This window comes from Apis laboriosa, unplaced genomic scaffold (assembly GCF_014066325.1).
Source record: "Apis laboriosa isolate Shangri-la unplaced genomic scaffold, ASM1406632v1 scaffold12_cov154, whole genome shotgun sequence".
NCBI classification, from domain to species: Eukaryota; Metazoa; Arthropoda; class Insecta; order Hymenoptera; family Apidae; genus Apis; species Apis laboriosa.
The window spans coordinates 1,050,233-1,073,719 of record NW_025221207.1 but is presented as its reverse complement, the minus strand read 5'-3'; the positions used below and the strand labels follow the sequence as shown (position 1 = coordinate 1,073,719).

Below are 23,487 nucleotides of genomic sequence, written 5' to 3'. Positions count from 1 at the left end.
TAAAAAAAATTTTTTATATAATAATAATTATCAATAGATAATTATCAAAAGAAAAAGTTTCATTGTTAATAGTTAATTCTTATTATTACATATAGAAATATTATGATATATTAATAATCTTTTTTTGCCAAAGATTTTTTGTTTTTATAATTACATGTTTCAAATAATGGAATAAATTCATTTTTATGTCATTCATCCTACATTGCTTTTGATATTAATTTCTTATTGTTTTTTACATGAGTGACTTCGAATTCTTTACCGATACGATTTAACTTTTTTACATGTCATCTTTCCTTTAGTTTTTTTCTTTTCAACATAATTATTAATATAAAAAAATTTAGCATTCGTTAAATCATTAGACTAACATTAATAAAATCATACAATGAATCATCGAAAATATTTTTTTCTTGAATTTTATATTATTTTATTAAATTTTATATCATTAAGGTGATACACATTTAATGAGATCAAAAACCAAATATGTATTTCACAAAATTACAATAGTAGTTTGTATTGATTGCAAGTAGTGAAGGTCAGTTGAACTCAGACAAGTTTCAGTAGTGCAACTATGAATACGGGCGAGAATCATAGTTTTGCGCGCTTTTATGTAGTTCGAGATATACTATGTTTAGGAAATAATATGAACAAATGTATTTTTATAGGTTGTATGGATAAGATATAAATTTATACTTAGACGTTTTCTAAATATATTTTTGAGCAAAATAATAAAAAAGATACAATTTAATAATAAGCAATTTGGATAATTAGTAAGTTATTACATAAATGACTTTGATGTATTATCACAAAGTATAATATCCATAGCTATATTAACTTTAATCATTGTAGTTTAATAGTTTAGCCTGAATATCATGATAACCTCATCAATGATAAAATTTAATTATTGAAACTGACAGTAGCTAATATCATTGTTATGGTTTTTGTTATCGATATTTTTAATTAGTACTAATAATAATATGAGAATACTGAAATCATATTAGGATTACTTTCAAGATTATTTTAAAAAATATGCACATATATAATGTATGTAGCATACCTGTCTTTATAATAATTCGATATTTTTACAATATTTTAGAAGAAAAATTAATAATAATTTCTTTATATCTTACATTTTTTAACTTATTTAATTAGAAAAATATAATTTATAAAAATTGAAATCTTGAATATTCTTATAAAATTGAGATTTTAACATACGCGTAGGACGTTACTAGGAAACATCTATGCACAATCTTAAGAAATCCTGCAAATAGAAGGAAAAGGTAATAAGTGTGGGAAACCGGTCTCTTAGAAATCATGATGACGTAGATTCTGACTCGCATTCTAAAAACTCATAGAATGAATTTTCTATGCTTTCCTATATTAAGATAAATTTTTCCCTATAAGCAATGTTATTCTGAATCCGCGATATCATATTATTTGTTTCTAATTTTTTTTATTATTTTTTCTAATTATTTATGATATGCAAATGCTACTTGATTGATAAAAAAATTAGATTTAATTTTTTATATATTTAAAATTTTTTTTTAACAATTGATAATTATTATAAAATAAAAAAATTGTATTTCAAATCATTGTATTTTTTATTTTATTGTAAATTATCATAAAATATCATAATATTTAAATCTTTCAATATTTTTTATGTATATGTACATAATTTTTATATAAAAAATTAATATAATTATCTGTTGTGTGGACCTCGCACATTACAAATATTTCAACAATTTCCGTCAATCGAGGCGCTACTTGTCACTTGAGATTATAATTTGCAATGTGGATTCCGGATAAAGTTCATTATTTCCCTCTATATGCTAGAGAGGGAAGATCTTATTCACTTGGAGATATTCTCATTTTTATGTTATTATCAATTATTATTAATCTCATTCTTACGTATAATCAATATCAGCATTGGGTTACTGATTGTGTATTTTTGCATTTTCTTCATATATATTGAACGCGATGCGAATTTTAATTTATTAATTGCGTAAACTTGCTTTTTGAAGAAATCAAATGTGATATTACAACATAATATACATTTAAATAAAAAAGACAGAATTTAAAAAAACAAAAAAATTATTGAAAACGAAAAAGGAATGCAGATGCATTACGATTAGAACGAAAGAGGGAGAGAAAGAGAGATAGAGAGGGAAGAACCATACATACATAGGGGACAATCGCACTCTCTACGGTTCTGTCGGTTCAGTCACACTGCGTCACTTGATCGAGCGACTTCGTGCTCGTTTCTTTCCTTTTGGACTCGTTGACTACTATCCTTTTTATTTAGTTTCTCTTCTCTCGTGTCTCGAATAAATATTTGTCGTTTCTTTATTTTTCCTTGTTTTTTTTTTTATCTAAAAAATAGTTTTATTGCTATTGCGAATATAAACATTTAGTCTTTGGAAAGCAAAAGGACAAAATAAGATTAATAACTGAAAATAGAAATTTTTCAACGACGTTCCACCTTTACTGCATTGATACTCCAAAAAGTTCCGAGGTGCACGTGAACCTACCGATTGAATCTGCTTGCGAGTAAGTTTCATTGGTTTGATTGAGATTGAACGCGATTCGCTAAAACTTGCTATACATACGCGTATTGTTCGTGAATCACGTGGTAAAGCTATTGAGATCAAATTGAAAATCGCGCGTTATTTGTAATATGATTCTTTTTTAAAAAAAAATTCTTTTGTTAATTTTTTTTATTGACAAGTTTATTGATAAAAGATGGGGAAATTATTTTATTATCATCTGATTACACATTTAATGAAACAATTTTTACATAAAATACAACTATCATTTCGACATCAAATACCATAGAAATTCATTATATTTTTATTTATTGCAATATAAGTAAACATTTCAATGATATTAATAAATAATTCTATAATATTATAATTTTAAATTCGGCGTGTTTAACATTTGACATTATATCGATTCTCTCTCTTTTATTAATATTATTTTCCAATTATTATACCATTCGTTCAAAATGCCTTGAATCAATTTTGATAGAGCATCTGTGTTCCTCATCGACCGATCATCTCTCGGATTTAAAAGGGATCGTTTGCTATAATTTAAGTGGCAAACAAGGTTAAAAAGCCCCAATCATGAACGGAATTTCCAGCCAATGTACTAAAATTAAGGATCTAAATATATATGATGACGAAGACAAACATACAATGATGATAAAAAAACCGGGACCATTAAGGACTGTTTCCTGGTCAGAGAACGTCGAGGAAAGTAACTTGGATGTGCCAGGAACTCCTAGAACTCCGCGAACTTCCACAACGCCAGGTATCGTTTCCGAGAAAAGTCCATTGTCTTAATCATTGGGCATTTTGCCTACGTAATATTTTCTAGACCACAAAGTAATTTTCAAGACTTTTAATGACGTATAAATTTAATGGATTGTTAGAAATAGGTAGGTAATATAAATTGTTATTAGCAACTATTATTAGTGCATTATTAAAACCTATTATTGAATTCCTATTTCGTGGAATAGATTCATAATGGAGCAATTAAAGAATATTTTATTCTCCTGTTATTAAAATTATTCTCCGATTTATTTCGCAATTGATAATCATGATGGATGATTACGATAACAGTGGCATACAAGTAGTCATTCCCTATTTCAAAATCTCGATTTATTCATAGTATCTAAATTCATTGCAATAGCAACTCAAGTTATTATCTATAATTTACTATAAATTCTCTATTATAAGTTAATCGTTATTAAATTTTTGATGTATTTTATCTACATTCAAGAAAAAAATTTTAATTTTCTCGATTTTTGCCATTAGTTCTGCATTTAATCGATTGCATGAATGTAACAAGTGGCACGTAACTTGTTTCAATCTGCAGCCTGTTGCAGTTTCTGTAAAAAAAAAAAAAAAAAAAAATAGAGATATGTATTATTTATTATTATTTATCATGTATTATTTATGTTACGAATTATGAATTTACTGATTAAAAGTTTTTTATTAAGTCTTTCATTATTAAATCTCTCATCCTCTTTATTTATCGCTATTTGTTCGTTTAATTCATATAATTGACAACATTTAATTTTATTCTATTGCTATCATTCATAAAATCGAAAAATATTTGGAGAATACTCACGTCATACTTCTCGTTTCCAGGTCAATCGTAACCTGCAGATCTTAAAAATGATAAAAGACCTTGGGAACTGTTGGAGTACAGTTATGATTGTATGTAACGCGTAGCTGTGACCTTACGAATGTATGATCTCCTCTGACTTTCTGAAGGAATAGAGAATTCCTTTCATTTTTCGAAAAATCTCGTATATCTGTTGTGTTTGTCGGTACTCATATTACATTCGTCGAAATCATTCATTGATTCATCGATGAAACGATATCGAAAATTATTTCAATTATTATTATTTTATTATTATTATTATTTCGTTATTTATTTATTTTGTCAAAATAAGTTTCATCATTGCAAAAAATTTTATCGGATTCTTCAAAATAATCCATCTATTAACGCATTCAAACGAATTCAAAAATACGAAATTTATCTATTCGTTTCAACATTCGTTTAGCGAAATATAATTTCACAGTTAAGTAAAAAAAATTTAATTTTTACGATAACAAACAGATTCAAAACGATCCACATAGTTCAATCTGATTAATTCTTTTCAGCAATGTCGAACAATGTGTGCATATTGACCGTGGAAAACCTCGATTTATTCATGCTATCAGAGCGGTGTCGTTGCTCGATTGAATTACACGATACCGTTCATTAGGAAGAGGATGGTTTAACTTAGTTTTCCATCGTGAATACGTCAGTTCCAGCGTTAGATTCTATCCTCGGAGAATAAATCTATACAAGAGAGAAGTGCCGAGAGCAGTTTCGCTTTAATACGTTCTAGATTGCTCGCAAATGGAGTGTTATACAAGTGATAAATTATTTCTATCGATAGAAATCTCGCCTTCTCATCGCTGTAACGTCGTCGTTAATCGTTATGCAACAAGTTCGGCAACGCGTGCATACGTAGCCGACCATCAACAGCAAACTTCATCATCGAATCACATCACTTTGGAATATATATTACATATTATATGCATACATCGTTCGAATCGTTACACGAGATTTCGCCAAACGATCGATCGATCGATATCAGTGACTGTTAATTAAAGCATTATGTTAATCGTGAATGGAAACGATAGGCGCTTATGAATACGCGATCGTTCGTATTCCTTGAAGTAAGCAAAGGAAAGAAAAAAAAAGAGAAGAAAAAAAGGAACTGGTGTAAAAAAATTTATAATTAGTTTAAAATTTACTTCGAATTATGTTTCATTGTTAAGTTTTTCCCTGATTCGATTTAGTTGCCAATTAAAACTTCGTTGTTAGATATCCACTTTTAATAAAAGTTCGTAACTTATGATTCCATTTTGTTTATCAATATTTCAAATTCTTTGTATATACATATATTTTTTCTTAAGAAAAATCAAAAAAATTATCAAAAAAAAATATATATATATATATATATATATATCTATAAATAATTATGAGTGTTTGTATATAAATAACTAGCATACAAAATTGATTGTAAAAATAAAACTTTAAAACTTTTTGCTAGATAAAAAAAATACACATTGGTTTTTTTCTTACCACACGCAAAGTGTCGTAAACTCGGATTATAAATCTTTTCATAGGGTCATTGCGGTCATTGCCGGTGATAATAATGATATTTGTACATATTTTTTGTCTTAGTTTTAATTGAAAAATAGAAGCAGATTGCATAAGGAACAACGCTTGAGCAATAATGTTATTTCCGTTCAATATTTTTTATACTTTTAAGATAAATGTAAATCTTTTGTTAGTGAATATAGCAAATATTCAAAAATCGATAAAATTATTAGAAAATCTTTAATTTGTCTTTTTCTAGGTCACGAAAAATGCACGTTTCACCACGATTTGGAGCTAGATCATAGGCCACCCACGCGCGAAGCCCTTCTTCCGGAAATGTCACGGAGTTACAAGTTACTTTTGAGCTCGCTTGGCGAGGACCCGAATCGACCAGGTCTTTTGAAAACTCCGGAACGTGCCGCGAAAGCTATGCTATTTTTCACGAAAGGTTATGATCAATGTATCGATGGTAAGTCTATTTTTCCAATAATATTCTTTTTCTCTTTCTCTCTTCTTTATTCATAAAAGATATATAAAAAAATTATAAACAAATAAATTAAATTAAGTATTATTCAATTGAAATGAAAAAATATTAAATAACGATGTTCTCATACATGAATTAGAGTAAAGAAGGCTTACTTTTTCAATCAAAGAAAATTAAATGTTTTATTCAATTAAAGATAGTACGAACGATTTGATCAGGATTTTCTTAGATTATAAAGTCAATGGAACAAATAAAACCATGAATATACCCACTCGAGAAAAATACTCGTCCATTTCTTTCTTTCTCTCCTTCAAGTTGCTCGAGATCCGTCACAAGGGAAAAGAGAGGAAGACTTAAGTATCTATGATTCGAAAAAAGAGAGCGTAAAGCTCATAATATAAATGGGTCTCAGGGACGCACAGCGAATTCGAAAAGAATGCCTTTCACCTTTTCCTTCCATTTATCTTATGCCAAGTAGACTGTTACTATTCTCCGGTAATTATGATTTTACGAACAGTTAAATAAAATAAAATCATTATTAGCGATTTTACATTATACCACCTTTTTTTTTTAGATACATTATCTAAAAATGTTTATAATTTATGAATATATAAAAAATTATATTTTTTATTTATAAAAATAATTTATAATTTATGAATATTTTATAATTTTATTTTATAATCTTTAATTTGTTAAATAATTTATCGTTCCAATTTATTTAATAAGCATTTGCTTATTTTTTTTTCTTTTATTTATATTCTCAGTACTCACTCTGATAGTATAATTGGGTCAAATGTAATTGCGATAATTATATTTACATTAGATTAAATTTAACTTGGATCATTTAACACTAATTTTAGTCATTTAATTTTTATTCATATTTTTATATACATAAATATTTTTTACATGATTATATATATATATACATATTATTATATATATTTTATATGAATGTATCGTTTATTATATTACGTAAAACACAGAATAGAAATTAAAATAAGAGATTTATTCTGACAATAACTCACTTAATTTAAATGTTGCGAGTTATGGTATAACTATGGTTCAATACCAATTGAAAATTAAATAGCAAGCAATAAATACTAGTACAATTCTATACGATTTTAATATGGGTGGAACAATAGCTACAGGTGGTGGAAAGACTTTAATTCACTTCGATTTAACCTTTCTTTCTTCTAAAGTGGAATTGCTCTCAAGATAAGCTCCGTTAACGATAGTTTTACTCGCCCCAGTGAATCTGAAACGAGTCCCGACCACTTTCCTACGAAAGCTCAACCCACACCCCTTTTGTAACTACTTTCCACGGTTCTCACGGAACCGTTCCCCTCTGACAATTTCTCTTTGTCTTTCTCATCGATAAGCTTGACCGAATTTCCGTTGCAACTGTACGTGAATATTATATGTATGTACATTTATGTACATATAATATATATTTTCTTTAATGAAAATTTCAAAATCAATAGAGAAAATTACTTTGAACAAGATTATAGAGTGAAAGTCACGAACATTAAAATCCTATTATTAGAGTTAATATTCATAATTATTATGGCAGCTAATATATTGCTTTATATTAGACAAAAATATTATATACAAATATATATTTCATTATTCGATGCATGCAAAATCGATATCACTTCCTTATCTCACTTCCTATACCATATATTTGTGATTGTACTTTTTTTTTTTCGTTAATTTTTTTTATTTCTATAAATAGAAATAAATGAAGATATATATTAATAAAAAAAAAAACTACATAGGTATTAAGTTTGTCGATAATAGAAAAAAATTCCATCGAATTCCAATCGAACGATGATCGTATTAGATCATTGAATCGAAAAATTAAACTACACGCTTTTAACGTCTGCTTCAAAGGCAGTACGTATAGAAGAGAGGAAATTAAACTCAAGTATAGTCTAATATAGAGATAGACATGCACATAAAAGTAAACTTCCCTTAAAATCCAGTAAAATTCTCGAAATTCATATCTTTATCGTTTCTTTGCAAAAAGAAAAAAATGCGAAGAATCATTGCTATGATCGATAGCAAAAATTGTATTATGTATAGGAAAATACGTAACATAAAAAGTACATTTTGGTTAACCAGAATGTGAATTGGTTTCATCATTGTCGGTCATTGTGAAGGTGTTTCTTGTTAAGGTTGCCGTGGAAACCGTGGAGAGCACCCTCCATTACCTACCCACCAACACCTACTATCCACCGACTCATACCTATACACCACCACTAGCCTAGACGATGTAGTAAGTAGGTCAATATCGAGTAAATCACAGCTAGGATCGTGAGGACCTTAACCCACGTGCAAGATGTTCTTTCTTCGCAGAACAATTTAAACGACGATCGTTTCTCATCTTTGTACAAGATTGGTTGCTTTTGCATTGCAATTGAATTGTGCAATAATCGCGTGATCTTGATAGATCATAGCTTCCTTGTACCTATAGGAAATTTTTTGAAATAATATTACGATTTCTTGCTTCCTTTATTGTTATACGTGGTATTTATTTATATGCGATTTTTTTTTTTACCTTCCTTTTCCAGACATTATAAATGATGCGGTTTTCGATGAAGATCACGATGAGATGGTTGTAGTGAAGGACATCGAGATGTTCTCCATGTGTGAACATCATTTAGTACCTTTCTATGGGAAGGTGTCGATCGGTTATCTTCCTTGTAAGAAGATCCTTGGTCTCAGTAAATTAGCCAGGTAACAAGAAATTGTCTTAATTAGCATTTGTATACTTTAATAAATAAATAAATTATTATATATAATATAATAATTATAAATAAATTACTTTAATAAATCCTGTTCTATTGAATTGAATAATTAAATTAAAATAATTTATTGAAATTAATTATTGAAAATTATTTATTAATGAGTAATTCTTATTACTATTATTATTATTTTTTTTTATAAATTACATTGATTATCTGTTATTATTACATATTGTTTCATTTTATATTTTCGAAAATCAATACATCTCGAATCGTATAAATTTATTTATTTTTTTGAAGATTAAATGATTATAATCGTAACATGATCAAATTGATAAAAAAATGATAAAATTATTATATTATGTGTAATTAACGAGCAAATTTTTATGAATTAATTGAATAAGAATTGATGCAATTTATATTAATATATATGATAATTAAAATTATTATCGAATGTAGATTATTTCATCATCAATTTGGTTATTTATGTAATCATAAAAGTAAAATAAAAATTCGTTAAGATAAATTAATGATGAACCAATCCCAATAATATATTTCACGAAGAGATTACATATTGCATTGGTAATAATTACGCATTTGATTAAAGAAATATTTAAAGCGGAAAGAAAAAAATACAAGTATTGGTATACCGTCCACTTTCACACATTGCTCACTCAATCGGCGAATGCACAAATGGCCACTTACTTAATTATAAAAAAAATATTATAAATTTAATATTTATTATTAACTTTGTGAACAATGAATAAATTTTTATATATACAAATTAATCAATCAAAGTTTTTTATATCGTTCGATTTTTATTTTCTTTTTTTATTTTATATTTAATAGGATTGTAGAAATCTTCAGCAGACGTCTTCAAGTGCAAGAACGTCTTACCAAACAAATTGCGGTAGCGGTAACGAAAGCAGTGCAACCAGCAGGAGTGGCTGTAGTCGTCGAAGGAGTGTACGTATTTTTATCATTAAAAATAAATAAAATTTATTGAATAACTTTATGGTTTAGCTTTAATAAATGTAAGGAAAATATTGCAAAAATGTACATAACATTATATTTTTATATCTTCTTCTTTTTGTACCCTATTTCATTCCAATACATTCGAATCTTGAGCAATAGTTTTCGCAAGGATTAATCGCACGTAGGAATGTAACCTTGTACTAATAAGGTGCTATCACTTGGTGAAGAATTAAAATGTATTCTCGTTCAATAGAAAACAATTTATTCTTGGTTTAAAAACGTATATACGAATGCTTAATACTTATATTTATTTAATGATTTTTATATATATATAATGATATATAATATGAATGAATCACTAAATATAAATGAAATTAATCTAGATTTCTTTGCAAGATACAAATATTGCATTATAATAAATGACAATTCAAAGTTATTAACAATCTAGATCAATTTAGATCAGTGTTTTATATAAATAATAATTTAATATATATAATTATAAACTATATTTTAATTAAATTAAATAATGCTACTATATAATTATAGTTTTTTTAATTTAAAAGTTTATAAAAAAAATAATCAAAATAAATGATTAATTAATTAATTTTTTCATTCATTTTCTTCATAATCCTAAAGTTAAATATCATATTCGTTACAACAAATAATTTGTATTTTATTAATAAATATATGTTATAATATGTCTTGATTATAATTTTTTAATTACATTATTAGATTAATAGATCTTTTCAATATAGTATAATTTTATATATATATAATTTTGATATATATATATATATATATATATATATAAAGAATCAATTCTTCTTCTAAGAATGAAATTCAACTATAACAGCACTGAGACATTAAAAGAAAAATACCATTATCATGTTACAGGCATATGTGTATGGTGATGAGAGGAGTGCAGAAAATAAATAGCAAGACAGTTACATCAACGATGCTTGGCGTATTCCGGGATGATCCCAAGACTCGCGAGGAATTCCTTAATCTGGTTCATAATAAGTAAATTTCTTTCTTCGAAGTATGATTTTTTATTATTGGCCAAGGGACCACTGTATTTAAAATGGCCCCCAATACTTTTCTTCTTTTAATATTTTTGTCATACTGCTACCTCACTAGAAGGCGTCGAAAAACAGGTTGATTTGATGACGTGCTTTCTTGTAATATTCCTTTTACTTTTTTAAGGAATATTTTGTACACATAACATTTTAAAATAATATTTTTTTATTTTAATTACTTTTTCATGTAAGGATAGTCATATCGACGTAATAAAATTAAACAATGTTGTCTAAGACGTTTTTCAAGACACTCTTAAACTGCTGATCGAATGACACAAAGACAATACGGTAATTACATAGGGAAATTTTTCATAAGTTTTACAAATTAATATTTCTATGCAAAGAAAAACTTATGAATCATTTCCCAAAACGATATATATATATTTGAGAAAGTATGTGATATTTTCGTTAGATATCCAACATTGCTAATAATATATATATATTAATAATATTATTATGCTGCTGGACCAGCTATAATTATGTTTTTGATTATTGTTATACTTTGCAAATACTTTCATAATATTATTAATATATACAGAAAACTAAATAGCATTTAAAACGTCTTTGGTAAAATAATTGCGCCGTTTATGAAAATAAGAAATTTCGAGATCGAGGTTTCTCGATCGGTATGAACTGAACGATTGCCAGAACACTTTCAACCAATGGCCTCGTAATTCGTGACAATACATATTTTAGATTCTATACTATGCGATTCTGACTGAAAAGTGTTCGCATCGCGATATATCATGCCAAACGAGAAACACAGATAAGCCTATTATATTTTAGAAATAATTTCTCATGACGAATAAACGATAAATCTTTTGATTTCGTTATCGTTTTCAGCTTGTAAAACGTTAACAGCCATACGTTTTACAACACAAAATGTTTTAATATTGATTTTTTTCTATTTTTTAATTTTTTATTGTATACGAATATAATTATTTAGTTATAAACTAAAGTTATAAGTTATTTAGTTATAATTATTTTTTTATAAATTATTTAGTTATAAAAAAAAATATAATTATTTAGTTATAAAGTGTTATTTAAAATATTACAATACAAAATTAATATATTATTATATATGTTCATAATTTTTTTTAAGAATATATAAAATATTTTATGAAAGAAAATAGTAATTTTGACATATTTTAGTATTCAATGTGTATCAGAAAATGTTCAAAAATTTAAAAAAAACAGTGTGATTATTATTAATATACTTTTAAAATATTTTAATATCATTGTATAATAATATTTATGTATGATTTCATCTTGTTTTTTTTTAAGTAATGAAACTAATTTTTTTTATCTAAATCGTTAAAAATTGTGTTAAAAATATATGTTAAAAATAATGATGTTTAGTACTTAAAAGAATAAAATATTACATATTTATAAATATTATACATTTATAAACTTATTATTGTTGTGGAAAATTTTATCATTTAATTTTAAAATTTAATAACTTAACAAATCAAAAATTAATAAATTTAAAAATATTAAAATCTAAGTTATATTTAATTAAATTATTATTCATTGAATTGTGTAAATTAAATAATTTATGAATAATATTTGAAATATCATATATGTATAACGTTCGATATAATATTATACAAATTTTATGTATTTCAAATCTATTTTACGTAAATAATGAAAAATATCTTAATGTTATTTATGAGAATGAATGTTTAATATTTATAATATTTTTCTGATAATGTTATATAAAATTATATTTATACTTTCAATATTGCGTTTTATTTTCACATCATAAAGAAAAAAATATTTTGTAATTTTAAAAAACGAATAGAAATTTATTATAGATATTTTCATAATTAAAAATGAATAGTAAATAAGTAAGTATTTACAATTTTTTCTAATGTATATTTTTTTCTTTCTTCATTTCTATTCATAATATACAATTATTCTCTACTCATAATATACAATTTAAGTAATTCGCAACTTTTTATTAACAAAATACTCGCTATACGTAATTTTATCATAATAATTTAATTCATAAATGCATACTTTGAATGAATTTACCTTTTTATATTATATATTATCACATCATATTTAGAAAACATAAATACAATATAAATCATTTATATTGCAATGTATGCATAAAACTTCGCGGATAACATTAACGAAATTAAATAAATAGCTAATTTTAATGATATAAAAAGAAATCTTATCATATAGTAAATCTAGGACATGGAGGTATTTCAATTTTTTTCATAACTGGAGAACCGCAAATTGGCACTGAAACATTATTTGATCCACAAATATTTTCTGTATCTCCCTGATGAAGAAGAAATATCGTACTATTGTTCATTGCAGATTGTCGACTTTTTCCAGCAGAACAACAAGGACTGGCGCAAGGTCGTTTCACAGTGCAATTTTCTTCATGAACGGTACTTCCGTTACCGATACGTTTAGTGCCGCAATTTTTAGCGATCCCAGTTGACGCAGTGCCTTTCTTGGCACATGGTACAACCGATTCTCTGAAAGTGAAACTTTAATGAGTCAGGATTGACCTTGTTTAGATATAGATCAATAAATGCTATTTTTTTTATTTCGAAGTGAAAGGATCATAATGACAAAGAAATATTCAAACATAATATACTCCAAGTATTTTAAGTAAAATATATAGAATATTGTTGTTAAACTTTTTTTTTATTAATTTCTTTAAATTAATCTTTAAAATTGATTTTTTTCTTTCTAATTCTTTATTGTAATTAATAGTTGGCTAAAAGAAATTAAAAACTTTACATAGCAGAAGCAGGACAAGGTGCACAAGGAGTACAACATGGAATTGGTGGACAACGTAAAACTTTCAATGCTTCGACATTCAAAGATGAAACACCTCGAAGTAATGCTCGTTGTATCGCATTCTCATATTCAGCACGTTCTTTTATAATACGTTCATTTTCTTTGCGGAGTCTTGCTATTTCACCTTCAAGCTATTTAAATAAATTGTTATTTTAATATTTTATTTGAATTTACAATAAAAAATAAAAAAAATCTTAATTTACTTCAATTTCTCGTCTTTTTTCTTTGTCTTTCAAAATTGATTGAATAGCTGCATCCGTGCAAATAATTTCTATTTTTTCTTTTTCAGGCTCGTTTCCTTCTTTTATTTCTTTTATTTCTTTTGGTTCTTTTATTTCTTTTGGTTCTTTTACTTCTTTTGGTTCTTTTACTTCTTTTGGTTCTTTTATTTCTATTGGTTCTTTTACTTCTTTTGGTTCTTTTATTTCTGTTGGTTCTTTTATTTCTTTTGGAGTTACTTCTGGAATTATCTTTCTTCTTTCTTCTTCTTGTTTTTTATGAATTTCAAAACGTTCACCAATTTGAATTGCTTCTTCTTGTGCTTTAGCCGCTTGAATTAAAGCGGCTGCACGTTCTTTCTATAAAAGAATAGTATAAAATTTTATAAAAGAATATCTTAAAAATTGCAGTAAATTAACAATTTTAATCAATGAAACTTGCTTCACATTCTCCCAATAAATTTTTTAGATTTTCGATTTCACAAGCTCGTGCTATTAATTCTTCACGCAATGTTTCAATTTCATTGTTACAAATATCCAATTTGTTTTGAACCAAACCGCTCCATTGTTGTATTCGACCAAGTATATCGACGAACATCAACTTTCATAAAAAATAAATTCAGTTTGCATTTATTATTTTATGCTTATTTATATTTTTTATAAAATTAAATTTATTTTGAAGAAAACATTACGAATTTGTTTTACGAAATTGGGAGTTTCGAACAGATTCATTTATTCATTTTTATTTAAATATATATTCAACTTTATAAAACGATTTCATTTATTGTACCCTCGTCTTCCCAATTTCATGACGGTTTTACTTGCGTACAGGGCTCAACCTTTGAATCGTGCTCAAAATTCTCGCCTAAGGTAGCCAATGCTTTACCCGCTTCTTGTAAATTTTGATGCACATAATCAATAATTTCATCCACCTTCTTATCTCTGTATTTGTAAAACAATATCTTATACAAACGAGATTTTTTAATCTTAAAACAAGTTTTAATTTTAATTTTTTATTAAAATTGTTCTTTTTTTTTTAATATTTCTTCAATATAAATCAATCTTCCTATAAAATATCATTAGAAAAGAATTATACCCGGTTGATCCTGGTACTTGCGACAAACAAGTACAACATGGTCCAGCTGTACGAGTTTTTTCTTCCGTTTCTTCTGGCAGTTTCAATATCTCTTTTTGTTCCTCAGGAGCATCTGCTCCTCCTACTAAACGATCTCGATTTTTCACGGTTGAATTAAATTTACGACTTGTTGTAGTTACGGATTTTTTAAATTTAATTGTTTTACTCGATGGTTTATGATTTTCATCGATAACATATTCTAGAATTAATTTTCTATCATTAATTATGGTTAATTATGCGTGATACTGTCAAAAAAATTAATATAACTTACCGCTCTTGATTGTATCTTTTAAGAGTGGTCGTGGCATTTTTACTTAGTTCATATGTAACATAATGAAATGATTATAATTAAAGTTAATTTTTACATGAAAATTTTGAAATTTAATTCTAATAGGTTTAGCTAAATAAAAAGATGTATAAATGTTATTACTTCATTTTTCACTTGTTTTTGCAATTCTAAAAATATTCTACTATGTCTTTTAAGATTTTGTAATACAATTTGATATGATAAATCAATTGATTTGATAATACAAAAATAAATTTATATATTATATACACAATTAAATATATCATATATTTTATCAAATTTTTTTATTTGTATGAAAGTATAAATGAATTAATCGTATATATTTAAAATATAAATTTTGTATTAATTAATCGTACGTGTACGTCTCTTTACATATAAACTGTACAGGTATAATAATGAAATTAATTCTTTTTTGTAGAAAATACTCTAATTATCTGCATAATTAATTACTTTACATTATATTACAAATAATTCCTATTTTTTCATTTTTTAATTAAAACTTATTATATAAGGATCAGTTCTAAGGATCATAATCATAATCATATGATGCATTCTTAGTAAATAGATAAAACATATATATATATATCTATATATATATATATATACATAATTTTAAGTAGCTTTTTTAGGTGGTGGCCTATAAACTCCAACTACAACAGCATGATCTCTTTCATATGGTTCCAATGTGATTTGTTCTTGAGGTTTCAATTTGTCTGCAATTAATTTTTTTACTTCCGATGCAAATACTGCTTCAGGTTGAGCTGTAGAATCTATACAGCTCGCCTAAATCAAAATCATTGTATGATTGCATAAATAATTTAATCAAAATCGCCTAAATCAAAATCATTGTATGATTGCATAATTAAATGCATAAATAATTTAAATTAAAAAAAAAAAAAAACAATAAAATATATAAATTTTTTTAAAAATAACCAATATACTTGCTTTAATAGAAATAACGAAATGACCTCCATTCTTTAAGAAATATTGAGCATTTAGAGCTACTATTCTGGCTTGATCAGGTTGTGCCACATCAGCAAATATTGTATCTACCATTCCAACAAGCATTCTATATTTGTGAGGATGTCTTGCATCTTCAATTATAGGAATAATATTTGTTCGTTTCTTAGCAACATTTATAAGATCTCTGCCTGATCTATGAGAAAATTCTACAGCATATACGAGTCCTTCCTAAAATAAATTTATAATAATGTATGAACAAAATCTGTAATTATAATATAGATATAATTATGTAATCTAGTCAAAATAGTAAAATATTAATTTTGTATACACGTCATTTTAGAGTAAAATATAATATATTTTACTCGATCAAAAAAACGAGAAATTAATTTTTCTAGCATAACGTCGACACCAAATTAATTATAATATACTAATTTGGCTCTAATGTATGCATTATAATTTATATAATTAAATATTCAACTTCAAATTCAATATTCATTTCATAAAAGAAACATTTATATGAACTTACTGGTCCAACAACATCTGCTACATGCGACACTGTAGTTCCAGATGCAGCACCTAAATATAAAACTTTGCTTCCAGGAGGCATATGAATTTGATCTACTCCTCCAAGTATAGCAGCAGCTAATTTTGATCTAAAAGGATTCCAAACTCTATATTCAATTTTTTCACCATTTTCACCCTATAAAATCCAAATTGTTAATTATTTGTCATTGTTTATCATTTTTCATAAATTCATAATTATTCATAATTATTTTATAAATTAATAATATAATTTATATTAGTTACTTATTTACCTCCACACTTATTCTTTTTTCACCATATACTTCTGAACCTGGTACCAAATTTAAAGTAACTAATGCATCTTCTTTTCCTCTAGCTATAAAAACTCCTTCATGACGATGTGGTTCAATGACAACAGTTTTTCCACCTTTAAAACCACCTCCTCCACGTCCTCTTCCTCCTTTTCCTCCACGTCCTCGTGGAGTATTTCCACCACCTCTTCCACCACCTCCTCCTCTACCACTACCTCGACCACCACCACTTCCACCTCTTCCTCCACCACGTCCACTACCTCCTCCTCGACCACCTCCCTTACCTCTAAATCCACCTGGTGAAAATCCTATAATAAAATTAACTTTGTAATATATATTAAATTCAAAAATATATAAAATAATCTTTTATTTTTTATTAAGTTTCATTTTCTTAATATGTTTAATTTCTTCAAACAAAATAAATCTAAAAATAAAATTTAGATGTCTAATTCAATTAATATATAACAATGTTATATATAAACAAAAATTATTTTATTAATTTACTTGACTGAATGAACTACATCTTTAAGTAAAAAATCATTGAGTATATTTGTTTAAATAGTTATTCATACTTTATAAAATAAATAATGCAATTGTACGAATATAAAATACATAAATTAATTGAAATGCTAGATTATAGAGCACATTATAGAAATCATTTTAAACAATTAAAATAATCTTTTGTAAAAGATTAAATATAAGAATATGTTAATTTCAATTACCTGGTTTTCCCATTTTAAAACTAAAATATTTAATATCTTTATAATAACTAAATGTATTTCAATCTCTATTCTAATATTTCATACACGTGTTACATTACGGACGCTAAATCGTCACGGAAAAGAGACAGTTGCAAACATCTTCCGGTTTAATTATATCGAATTATAACGAATATATCGAATATAATATAATCGATATAAAAATCGATTAATATTTCAAAAATATTAAAAAGAAAAATCTTTTATAAATAAATAATTTAATAATAATATACAAATTTCAAAAATTATTTATTAAAATTCAAAATTAAATATACGAGATATAATTATATATATATATTTCAAATTTGATCATTTTTAGAATAATAACAAATTTACATAAATTTTCTATTTCATGTATGAATTAGAAACATGATATTATATTAAATTTAATTATATTATATTTAACATCTTTAAAATTTGCTAAAATTTTTTAAATGTGTTTAAAAAATATTCTTTACAAATATAATATATATGGTCTGCTGACTATGAAATATATAAACACAGACAAATCACAGAATAAATCTAACATTTAAGGGAATTTGTATTTCATAATCTGAAATATCAATTGCGCAAAAAAATCAGTGATTCGTGTCTTCTATTGCAAGAATTATATTTAAACAATCACCAAAGAGAAAAAAGTCAGATTTTAAAAATAATTTCTTTGATATATAAATTTCATAAATACTCTCATGTACTATATATATATTGAATTATAGATCTTTTTACTATTATGAATAAATGACAAATTCATAATGAATTGAATTATTTAAATTATTAAATTAAAACTTATATTTAAATTAAAACTTAAACTTGCATTTTTTTATTGCAACAGATTAAATTTTTGAAATATCTAATAAGAATAGAATACTTTAAAATTTATTTATTCCTAGATCAAACTTTTATTTATTTAAATTCATTGCTCTTAGAGTGATATCTCGCAATGCATACTAAGATATATATTTTGCAAGATCATCGTTTTTAATATACATTGCAAGAACAGAAACATATATCTTATATATTAAAAATTAAAATATATTATAATTTTGACAAAAAAATAAAATGAAAGTGTGTTTTATTGATATCTCGTATTTTGTCTATGGTCATGCGTTAAAAGCAAATATAAGTAAGAAAAGCAAACAATTGAAGAAGAACAGATAGAAAAATTATGGAATCAACTCCATCTTTAGAGTACTACAAATAAAATCAATGAAAACAAGGAAAAATAGTAGGAAAAGTATAAAGATAGAGTAAGAAATAATTGTCATCTCTGAAATATCAAAGCATCTCATTAAAGAAAAGATAGAATAAAAATTAAGATAACGCCATTTTTTGAATGCTTTTAAAAAGATATTTTTGATATTTAAAAAATGCATACTTAATTCTTATCTTAATTTATCCTGTCTTTAAAGAGATAGAGCATTCAAGAGATGACAATTCGATTCTTTCTATTTCTAGTTTACTCTTCTTATTTGTATTATATTTTATTCTTTCTTTCTATACTTCATTTCTGATATTTTAAAGATAATTTTATAAATTTTATCCTATCTCTGTCTTTCTAGTATTTATTTTCTTTAAATTTTAAGTTTATATTTAGTTTTTTCTTAGCGCATAATTATAAATGAAATAAGAAATATCAACAAAATATATTTTTATTATTTTATCTTTGAAAACTAAAAAATATATTATATATATTTTATTCTCAACTTTATAATATATTTCTAAGATTAGAAATTCTTACTATAAATATTTCAACAGTAAAAAAAATTAGTATTGCAGATTTAATTACAATTTTTTTGTTTCAGTAGCGCTGTTGTCTAATTCCATTCTGTGATAATAACGATATTTAGTTACAATTTCTCTCGTAATAGTAGCGCTATTATTTTATTTCATTCTGAATCGATAATGTCACGTTTGACATGAAAATGATAATAGAAAACTATAACAAAAATGTTTTGGATGATATGTCTATTCTTTAGCTAGTTTGTGTTAATGCATTCGTTTTTCCGCGCTATTGTATATTCAAATAATATTTAACCTATTATTTGTTTAAAATCTCATGGTTTTTATATTAACAAATAAATGATACTATTGTGTATAAAACTGTTATTTATATAACAAAAAAAATATAAAAATATGAAGTAAAGATAAATATATATTAAATAGTTTTTTAGTTTTCTAAAACAAAAATTTTAATTGTATGTTTATATTTATAGAATCAGCGTTGACGGTTTACTTGTATATTTTCCTTACGATTATATTTATCCAGAACAATATGCATATATGCTTGAACTCAAACGAGGCTTGGATGCTAAAGTAATCATTTTGTATAGTTTTGAATAATGATTATTTTTTATATGATATTTATCTTTTATTTATTATTTTAGGGACATTGTTTATTAGAAATGCCCTCAGGCACTGGCAAAACTATAACTCTCTTGTCTTTGATTGTAGCATACATGTTAGAAAATCCATTAGATGTAACAAAATTAATTTATTGTTCTCGAACTGTACCAGAAATAGAAAAAGTTATAGAAGAATTAAAAAAACTTATGGACTATTATGAAAAGGAAACTGAAAATAAACCTAAAATTGTTGGTTTAGTTCTTAGTTCACGAAAAAATATGTGTATTCATCCAGAGGTAAATAATTTTTTATTTTATAATTTTTAATAATTATATATAAGTATAAATATATTAATAATATATTTAAATTAGGTAAGTAGAGAACGTGAAGGCAAAATTGTTGATGGACGTTGTCATTCTCTCACAGCATCATATGTTCGTGAGAGACATAATTATGACGATTCCACACCAATTTGTAATTTTTATGAAGGATTTGACATGGAAGGCAAAGAACAAATTATGCCATCAGGCATATATTCTATTGATGATTTAAAAGAATATGGAAAAGATCGCAATTGGTGTCCCTATTTTCTTGCAAGGTTTACAGTAAGCACATTAAGAAATAAATATTATATTTTGAAACAATATAAAATATTAATTCTTTCTTATGATTTTAGATTTTACATGCTCAAATTGTAGTATATAGTTATCATTATTTATTAGATCCTAAAATTGCAGAAACTGTATCTAGGGAATTAAGCAAAAGTTCTGTAGTAATATTTGATGAAGCTCATAATATAGGTACAATATAACTATTATTAGTTATATAGTAAAGTTTAAAGAAGTTTAAATATTTTTTTATGTTCATTTTAGATAATGTATGCATTGATTCAATGAGTGTAAAAATTAATAGAAGAACTTTAGAGAAAAGTTCAGCCAATATACAACTTCTTGAAAAAACAGTAGCTGAGTAAGTTATGTTTTAAATTTTATACTAATAATTATATACATCTTTAAAAATATTTATAATTTAGGATGAGAGAGGATGATGTAAATAAATTAAAAGAAGAATATGAAAGATTAGTAGAAGGATTAAAAGATGCACATGTTGCAAGAGAAACTGATATTATCTTAGCTAATCCAGTTTTACCAAATGAAGTTTTGCAAGGTAAATTTTTTATTTTAGATATATCTGTAATAATTACGAATTTAATGTATATATATTTGTTATAGAGGTAGTGCCTGGTAACATTAGAAATGCAGAACATTTTGTTAGTTTTTTAAAACGATTTGTAGAATATTTAAAAACACGTTTACGTGTACAACATGTGGTTCAAGAATCACCTGCTGCATTCTTAAGAGATGTTCAAACAAAAGTTTCAATAGAACGTAAACCATTAAGATTTTGTGCAGAGCGATTAGCTTCTCTTTTACGTACTATGGAGATAACCGATTTAACTGATTTCTCACCAATAATATTAGTAACACATCTTGCAACATTAGTTTCTACATATACAAAAGGATTTACAATTATAGTAGAACCATTTGATGACAAAACACCTAATGTTTTAAATCCAATTCTTCACTTTGTTTGTCTAGATTCATCTATTGCAATGAAACCTATATTTGATAGATTTCAATCAGTAGTAATTACTTCAGGAACATTATCTCCATTAGATATGTATCCTAAAATTTTAAATTTTCATCCTGTCATAATGTCATCTTTTACCATGACATTGGCTAGACCATGTCTTCTACCTATGGTAAATATAATATTATTTTGTTTAAAATATTATTAAAAATATATAAAATTAAATTTAAAATTATAAAAAATAAATATAAATTAAAAAATAAATATAAATATTTATTTTTTATAATTTTATATAATAAATAATAAATTAATTTTAAAATACTGTAAGATTGTAGCAAAAGGTAATGATCAAGTTGCAATTTCATCAAAATATGAAACAAGAGAAGATGTTGCTGTTATAAGAAATTATGGCCAACTATTAGTTGAATTTGCAGCTACTGTTCCTGATGGTTTAGTCTGTTTTTTTACATCTTACTTATACATGGAATCTGTTGTTGCTGCATGGTTTGTATTAATTAATATTTGTAATATCATATAATTATAGTTTATTTTTATAGGTATGACCAAGGTGTAGTAGATCAACTTCAAAGACATAAATTATTATTTATTGAAACTCAAGATTCTGCTGAAACGAGTTTAGCTCTTATTAATTATATAAAAGCATGTGAAAATGGTAGAGGTGCTGTTCTTCTTTCTGTAGCACGTGGTAAAGTATCAGAAGGAGTTGATTTTGATCATCATTTAGGAAGAGCTGTATTGATGTTTGGTATTCCTTATGTATATACGCAATCGCGTATTTTAAAGGCACGATTAGAATATCTTCGTGATCAATTTCAAGTAAGTTATCAAATTAAATTTTAATTAAATGTATAAATATTTCTATTATTTTTAATATATTTTCTGATTTTTATAGATCAGAGAAAATGATTTTTTAACTTTTGATGCGATGAGACATGCAGCACAATGTGTTGGAAGAGCAATTAGAGGAAAAACTGATTATGGTATAATGATTTTTGCAGATAAGGTATAATAAAAATTATAATTTTAATTTTTAATAATTTATTCAATTTTTAATTTCTTTAACAAAATTAATTTTTTAGAGATTTTCAAGAGTAGATAAACGAAGTAAATTACCAAAATGGATACAAGAACATTTAACAGATAGTTTATGTAATTTATCAACAGAAGAAGCAGTGCAGGTAAAAATCTTAAATTTAAAACTTCAAAAGTAAATAACTAAAAGTTGATAACTATTAATTATTATTTTATATAACTTTGCACTACTTAATACTTTTAGATAAGTAAACGTTGGTTACGACAAATGGCTCAACCATTTACTCGTGAAAATCAATTAGGATTGTCTCTACTAACACGAGAACAACTTGAAAAAGAAGAATATGGTAAAATTAAACAAAAGGCGCAACAAAATTAGATATTTAATATATTTATAATAAATTTTGTGCCATTTTTAACAAATAATATATGAAGTGTATGAAAACATACCATAATTTGTGTTTTGTATAGTATTTGTATTATAGTACATTTAAAATGTATTGATTTTTGCAATAAAAAATATTTTTTTTAAT

At 25.2% G+C, this 23,487-nt stretch overlaps 5 protein-coding genes across 8 annotated transcripts; 2 read left to right on the top strand and 3 right to left on the bottom strand.

Annotated features, from left to right (window-relative positions):
• Positions 1 to 1,776: 1,776 nt before the first annotated feature.
• LOC122720399 (GTP cyclohydrolase 1) lies at positions 1,777 to 11,873 on the top strand. Of its 2 annotated transcripts, XM_043947101.1 has the most exons (6): positions 1,777 to 2,544; positions 3,022 to 3,303; positions 5,915 to 6,124; positions 8,710 to 8,875; positions 9,733 to 9,849; positions 10,753 to 11,872. In XM_043947101.1, the coding sequence occupies exons 2-6, from the start codon at positions 3,117 to 3,119 to the stop codon at positions 10,880 to 10,882; spliced, it is 810 nt and encodes a 269-aa protein (XP_043803036.1). In that variant the 5' UTR covers positions 1,777 to 2,544; positions 3,022 to 3,116; the 3' UTR covers positions 10,883 to 11,872. The 2 variants fall into 2 exon arrangements, with proteins under 2 accessions (XP_043803036.1, XP_043803038.1); XM_043947103.1 differs by lacking the exon at positions 1,777 to 2,544 and having other exon boundaries at positions 3,114 to 3,303; positions 10,753 to 11,873.
• Positions 11,874 to 12,933: 1,060 nt separating this feature from the next.
• On the bottom strand, positions 12,934 to 14,570 carry LOC122720614. The gene is made up of 5 exons (XM_043947410.1): positions 14,415 to 14,570; positions 14,272 to 14,332; positions 13,958 to 14,034; positions 13,695 to 13,885; positions 12,934 to 13,426 (listed from the first exon to the last, which is right to left on the bottom strand). Exons 1-5 carry the CDS (start codon positions 14,568 to 14,570, stop codon positions 13,117 to 13,119), a joined length of 795 nt encoding a protein of 264 aa, XP_043803345.1. The 3' UTR covers positions 12,934 to 13,116.
• On the bottom strand, positions 14,163 to 15,552 carry LOC122720400. Of its 2 annotated transcripts, XR_006347763.1 has the most exons (4): positions 15,379 to 15,552; positions 15,069 to 15,306; positions 14,665 to 14,914; positions 14,163 to 14,573 (listed from the first exon to the last, which is right to left on the bottom strand). XR_006347763.1 is itself a non-coding variant. In XM_043947104.1 (3 exons), the coding sequence occupies exons 1-3, from the start codon at positions 15,413 to 15,415 to the stop codon at positions 14,779 to 14,781; spliced, it is 411 nt and encodes a 136-aa protein (XP_043803039.1). In that variant the 5' UTR covers positions 15,416 to 15,552; the 3' UTR covers positions 14,163 to 14,778. The 2 variants fall into 2 exon arrangements, 1 of the variants encoding a protein (XP_043803039.1); XM_043947104.1 differs by having other exon boundaries at positions 14,163 to 14,914.
• A 272-nt stretch (positions 15,553 to 15,824) lies between these two features.
• On the bottom strand, positions 15,825 to 17,945 carry LOC122720613 (rRNA 2'-O-methyltransferase fibrillarin). The gene is made up of 5 exons (XM_043947409.1): positions 17,933 to 17,945; positions 17,193 to 17,518; positions 16,904 to 17,077; positions 16,360 to 16,605; positions 15,825 to 16,197 (listed from the first exon to the last, which is right to left on the bottom strand). Exons 1-5 carry the CDS (start codon positions 17,943 to 17,945, stop codon positions 16,027 to 16,029), a joined length of 930 nt encoding a protein of 309 aa, XP_043803344.1. The 3' UTR covers positions 15,825 to 16,026.
• A 642-nt stretch (positions 17,946 to 18,587) lies between these two features.
• Positions 18,588 to 23,411, top strand: LOC122720358 (general transcription and DNA repair factor IIH helicase subunit XPD). 2 transcript variants are annotated; one of them, XM_043947006.1, is made up of 13 exons: positions 18,588 to 18,606; positions 20,182 to 20,281; positions 20,353 to 20,607; positions 20,683 to 20,916; positions 20,988 to 21,111; positions 21,184 to 21,280; positions 21,345 to 21,478; positions 21,544 to 22,073; positions 22,230 to 22,405; positions 22,459 to 22,738; positions 22,815 to 22,925; positions 23,002 to 23,100; positions 23,199 to 23,411. In XM_043947006.1, the coding sequence occupies exons 2-13, from the start codon at positions 20,249 to 20,251 to the stop codon at positions 23,331 to 23,333; spliced, it is 2,208 nt and encodes a 735-aa protein (XP_043802941.1). In that variant the 5' UTR covers positions 18,588 to 18,606; positions 20,182 to 20,248; the 3' UTR covers positions 23,334 to 23,411. The 2 variants fall into 2 exon arrangements, with proteins under 2 accessions (XP_043802941.1, XP_043802939.1); XM_043947004.1 differs by lacking the exon at positions 18,588 to 18,606 and adding an exon at positions 19,930 to 20,106.
• Positions 23,412 to 23,487: the final 76 nt, after the last annotated feature.

Bases quoted from the DNA above. Each gene is read 5' to 3' on its own strand.
- LOC122720358 (XM_043947004.1), top strand. The intron at 20,917-20,987 runs GTAAGCACATTA...TTATGATTTTAG, and splicing joins ATTTTCTTGCAAGGTTTACA to ATTTTACATGCTCAAATTGT. The intron at 23,101-23,198 runs GTAAAAATCTTA...TAATACTTTTAG, and splicing joins CAACAGAAGAAGCAGTGCAG to ATAAGTAAACGTTGGTTACG.
- LOC122720613 (XM_043947409.1), bottom strand. The intron at 17,078-17,192 runs GTAAATAAGTAA...TGGATTTTATAG, and splicing joins AAAAAAGAATAAGTGTGGAG to GGTGAAAATGGTGAAAAAAT. The intron at 16,198-16,359 runs GCAAGTATATTG...ATTTTGATTTAG, and splicing joins ATTTCGTTATTTCTATTAAA to GCGAGCTGTATAGATTCTAC.
- LOC122720399 (XM_043947103.1), top strand. From the start codon at position 3,117: ATGAACGGAATTTCCAGCCAATGTACTAAAATTAAGGATCTAAATATA. The intron at 3,304-5,914 runs GTATCGTTTCCG...GTCTTTTTCTAG, and splicing joins GCGAACTTCCACAACGCCAG to GTCACGAAAAATGCACGTTT. The intron at 9,850-10,752 runs GTACGTATTTTT...ATCATGTTACAG, and splicing joins GCTGTAGTCGTCGAAGGAGT to GCATATGTGTATGGTGATGA.
- LOC122720400 (XM_043947104.1), bottom strand. From the start codon at position 15,415: ATGCCACGACCACTCTTAAAAGATACAATCAAGAGCG. The intron at 15,307-15,378 runs GTAAGTTATATT...AATTAATTCTAG, and splicing joins AAAAGATACAATCAAGAGCG to AATATGTTATCGATGAAAAT. The intron at 14,915-15,068 runs GTATAATTCTTT...TTACAAATACAG, and splicing joins CAAGTACCAGGATCAACCGG to AGATAAGAAGGTGGATGAAA.
- LOC122720614 (XM_043947410.1), bottom strand. From the start codon at position 14,570: ATGTTCGTCGATATACTTGGTCGAATACAACAATGGAGCGGTTTGGTT. The intron at 13,886-13,957 runs GTAAATTAAGAT...TTATTTAAATAG, and splicing joins AAAAAAGACGAGAAATTGAA to CTTGAAGGTGAAATAGCAAG. The intron at 13,427-13,694 runs GTAAAGTTTTTA...TTTCACTTTCAG, and splicing joins CCTTGTCCTGCTTCTGCTAT to AGAATCGGTTGTACCATGTG.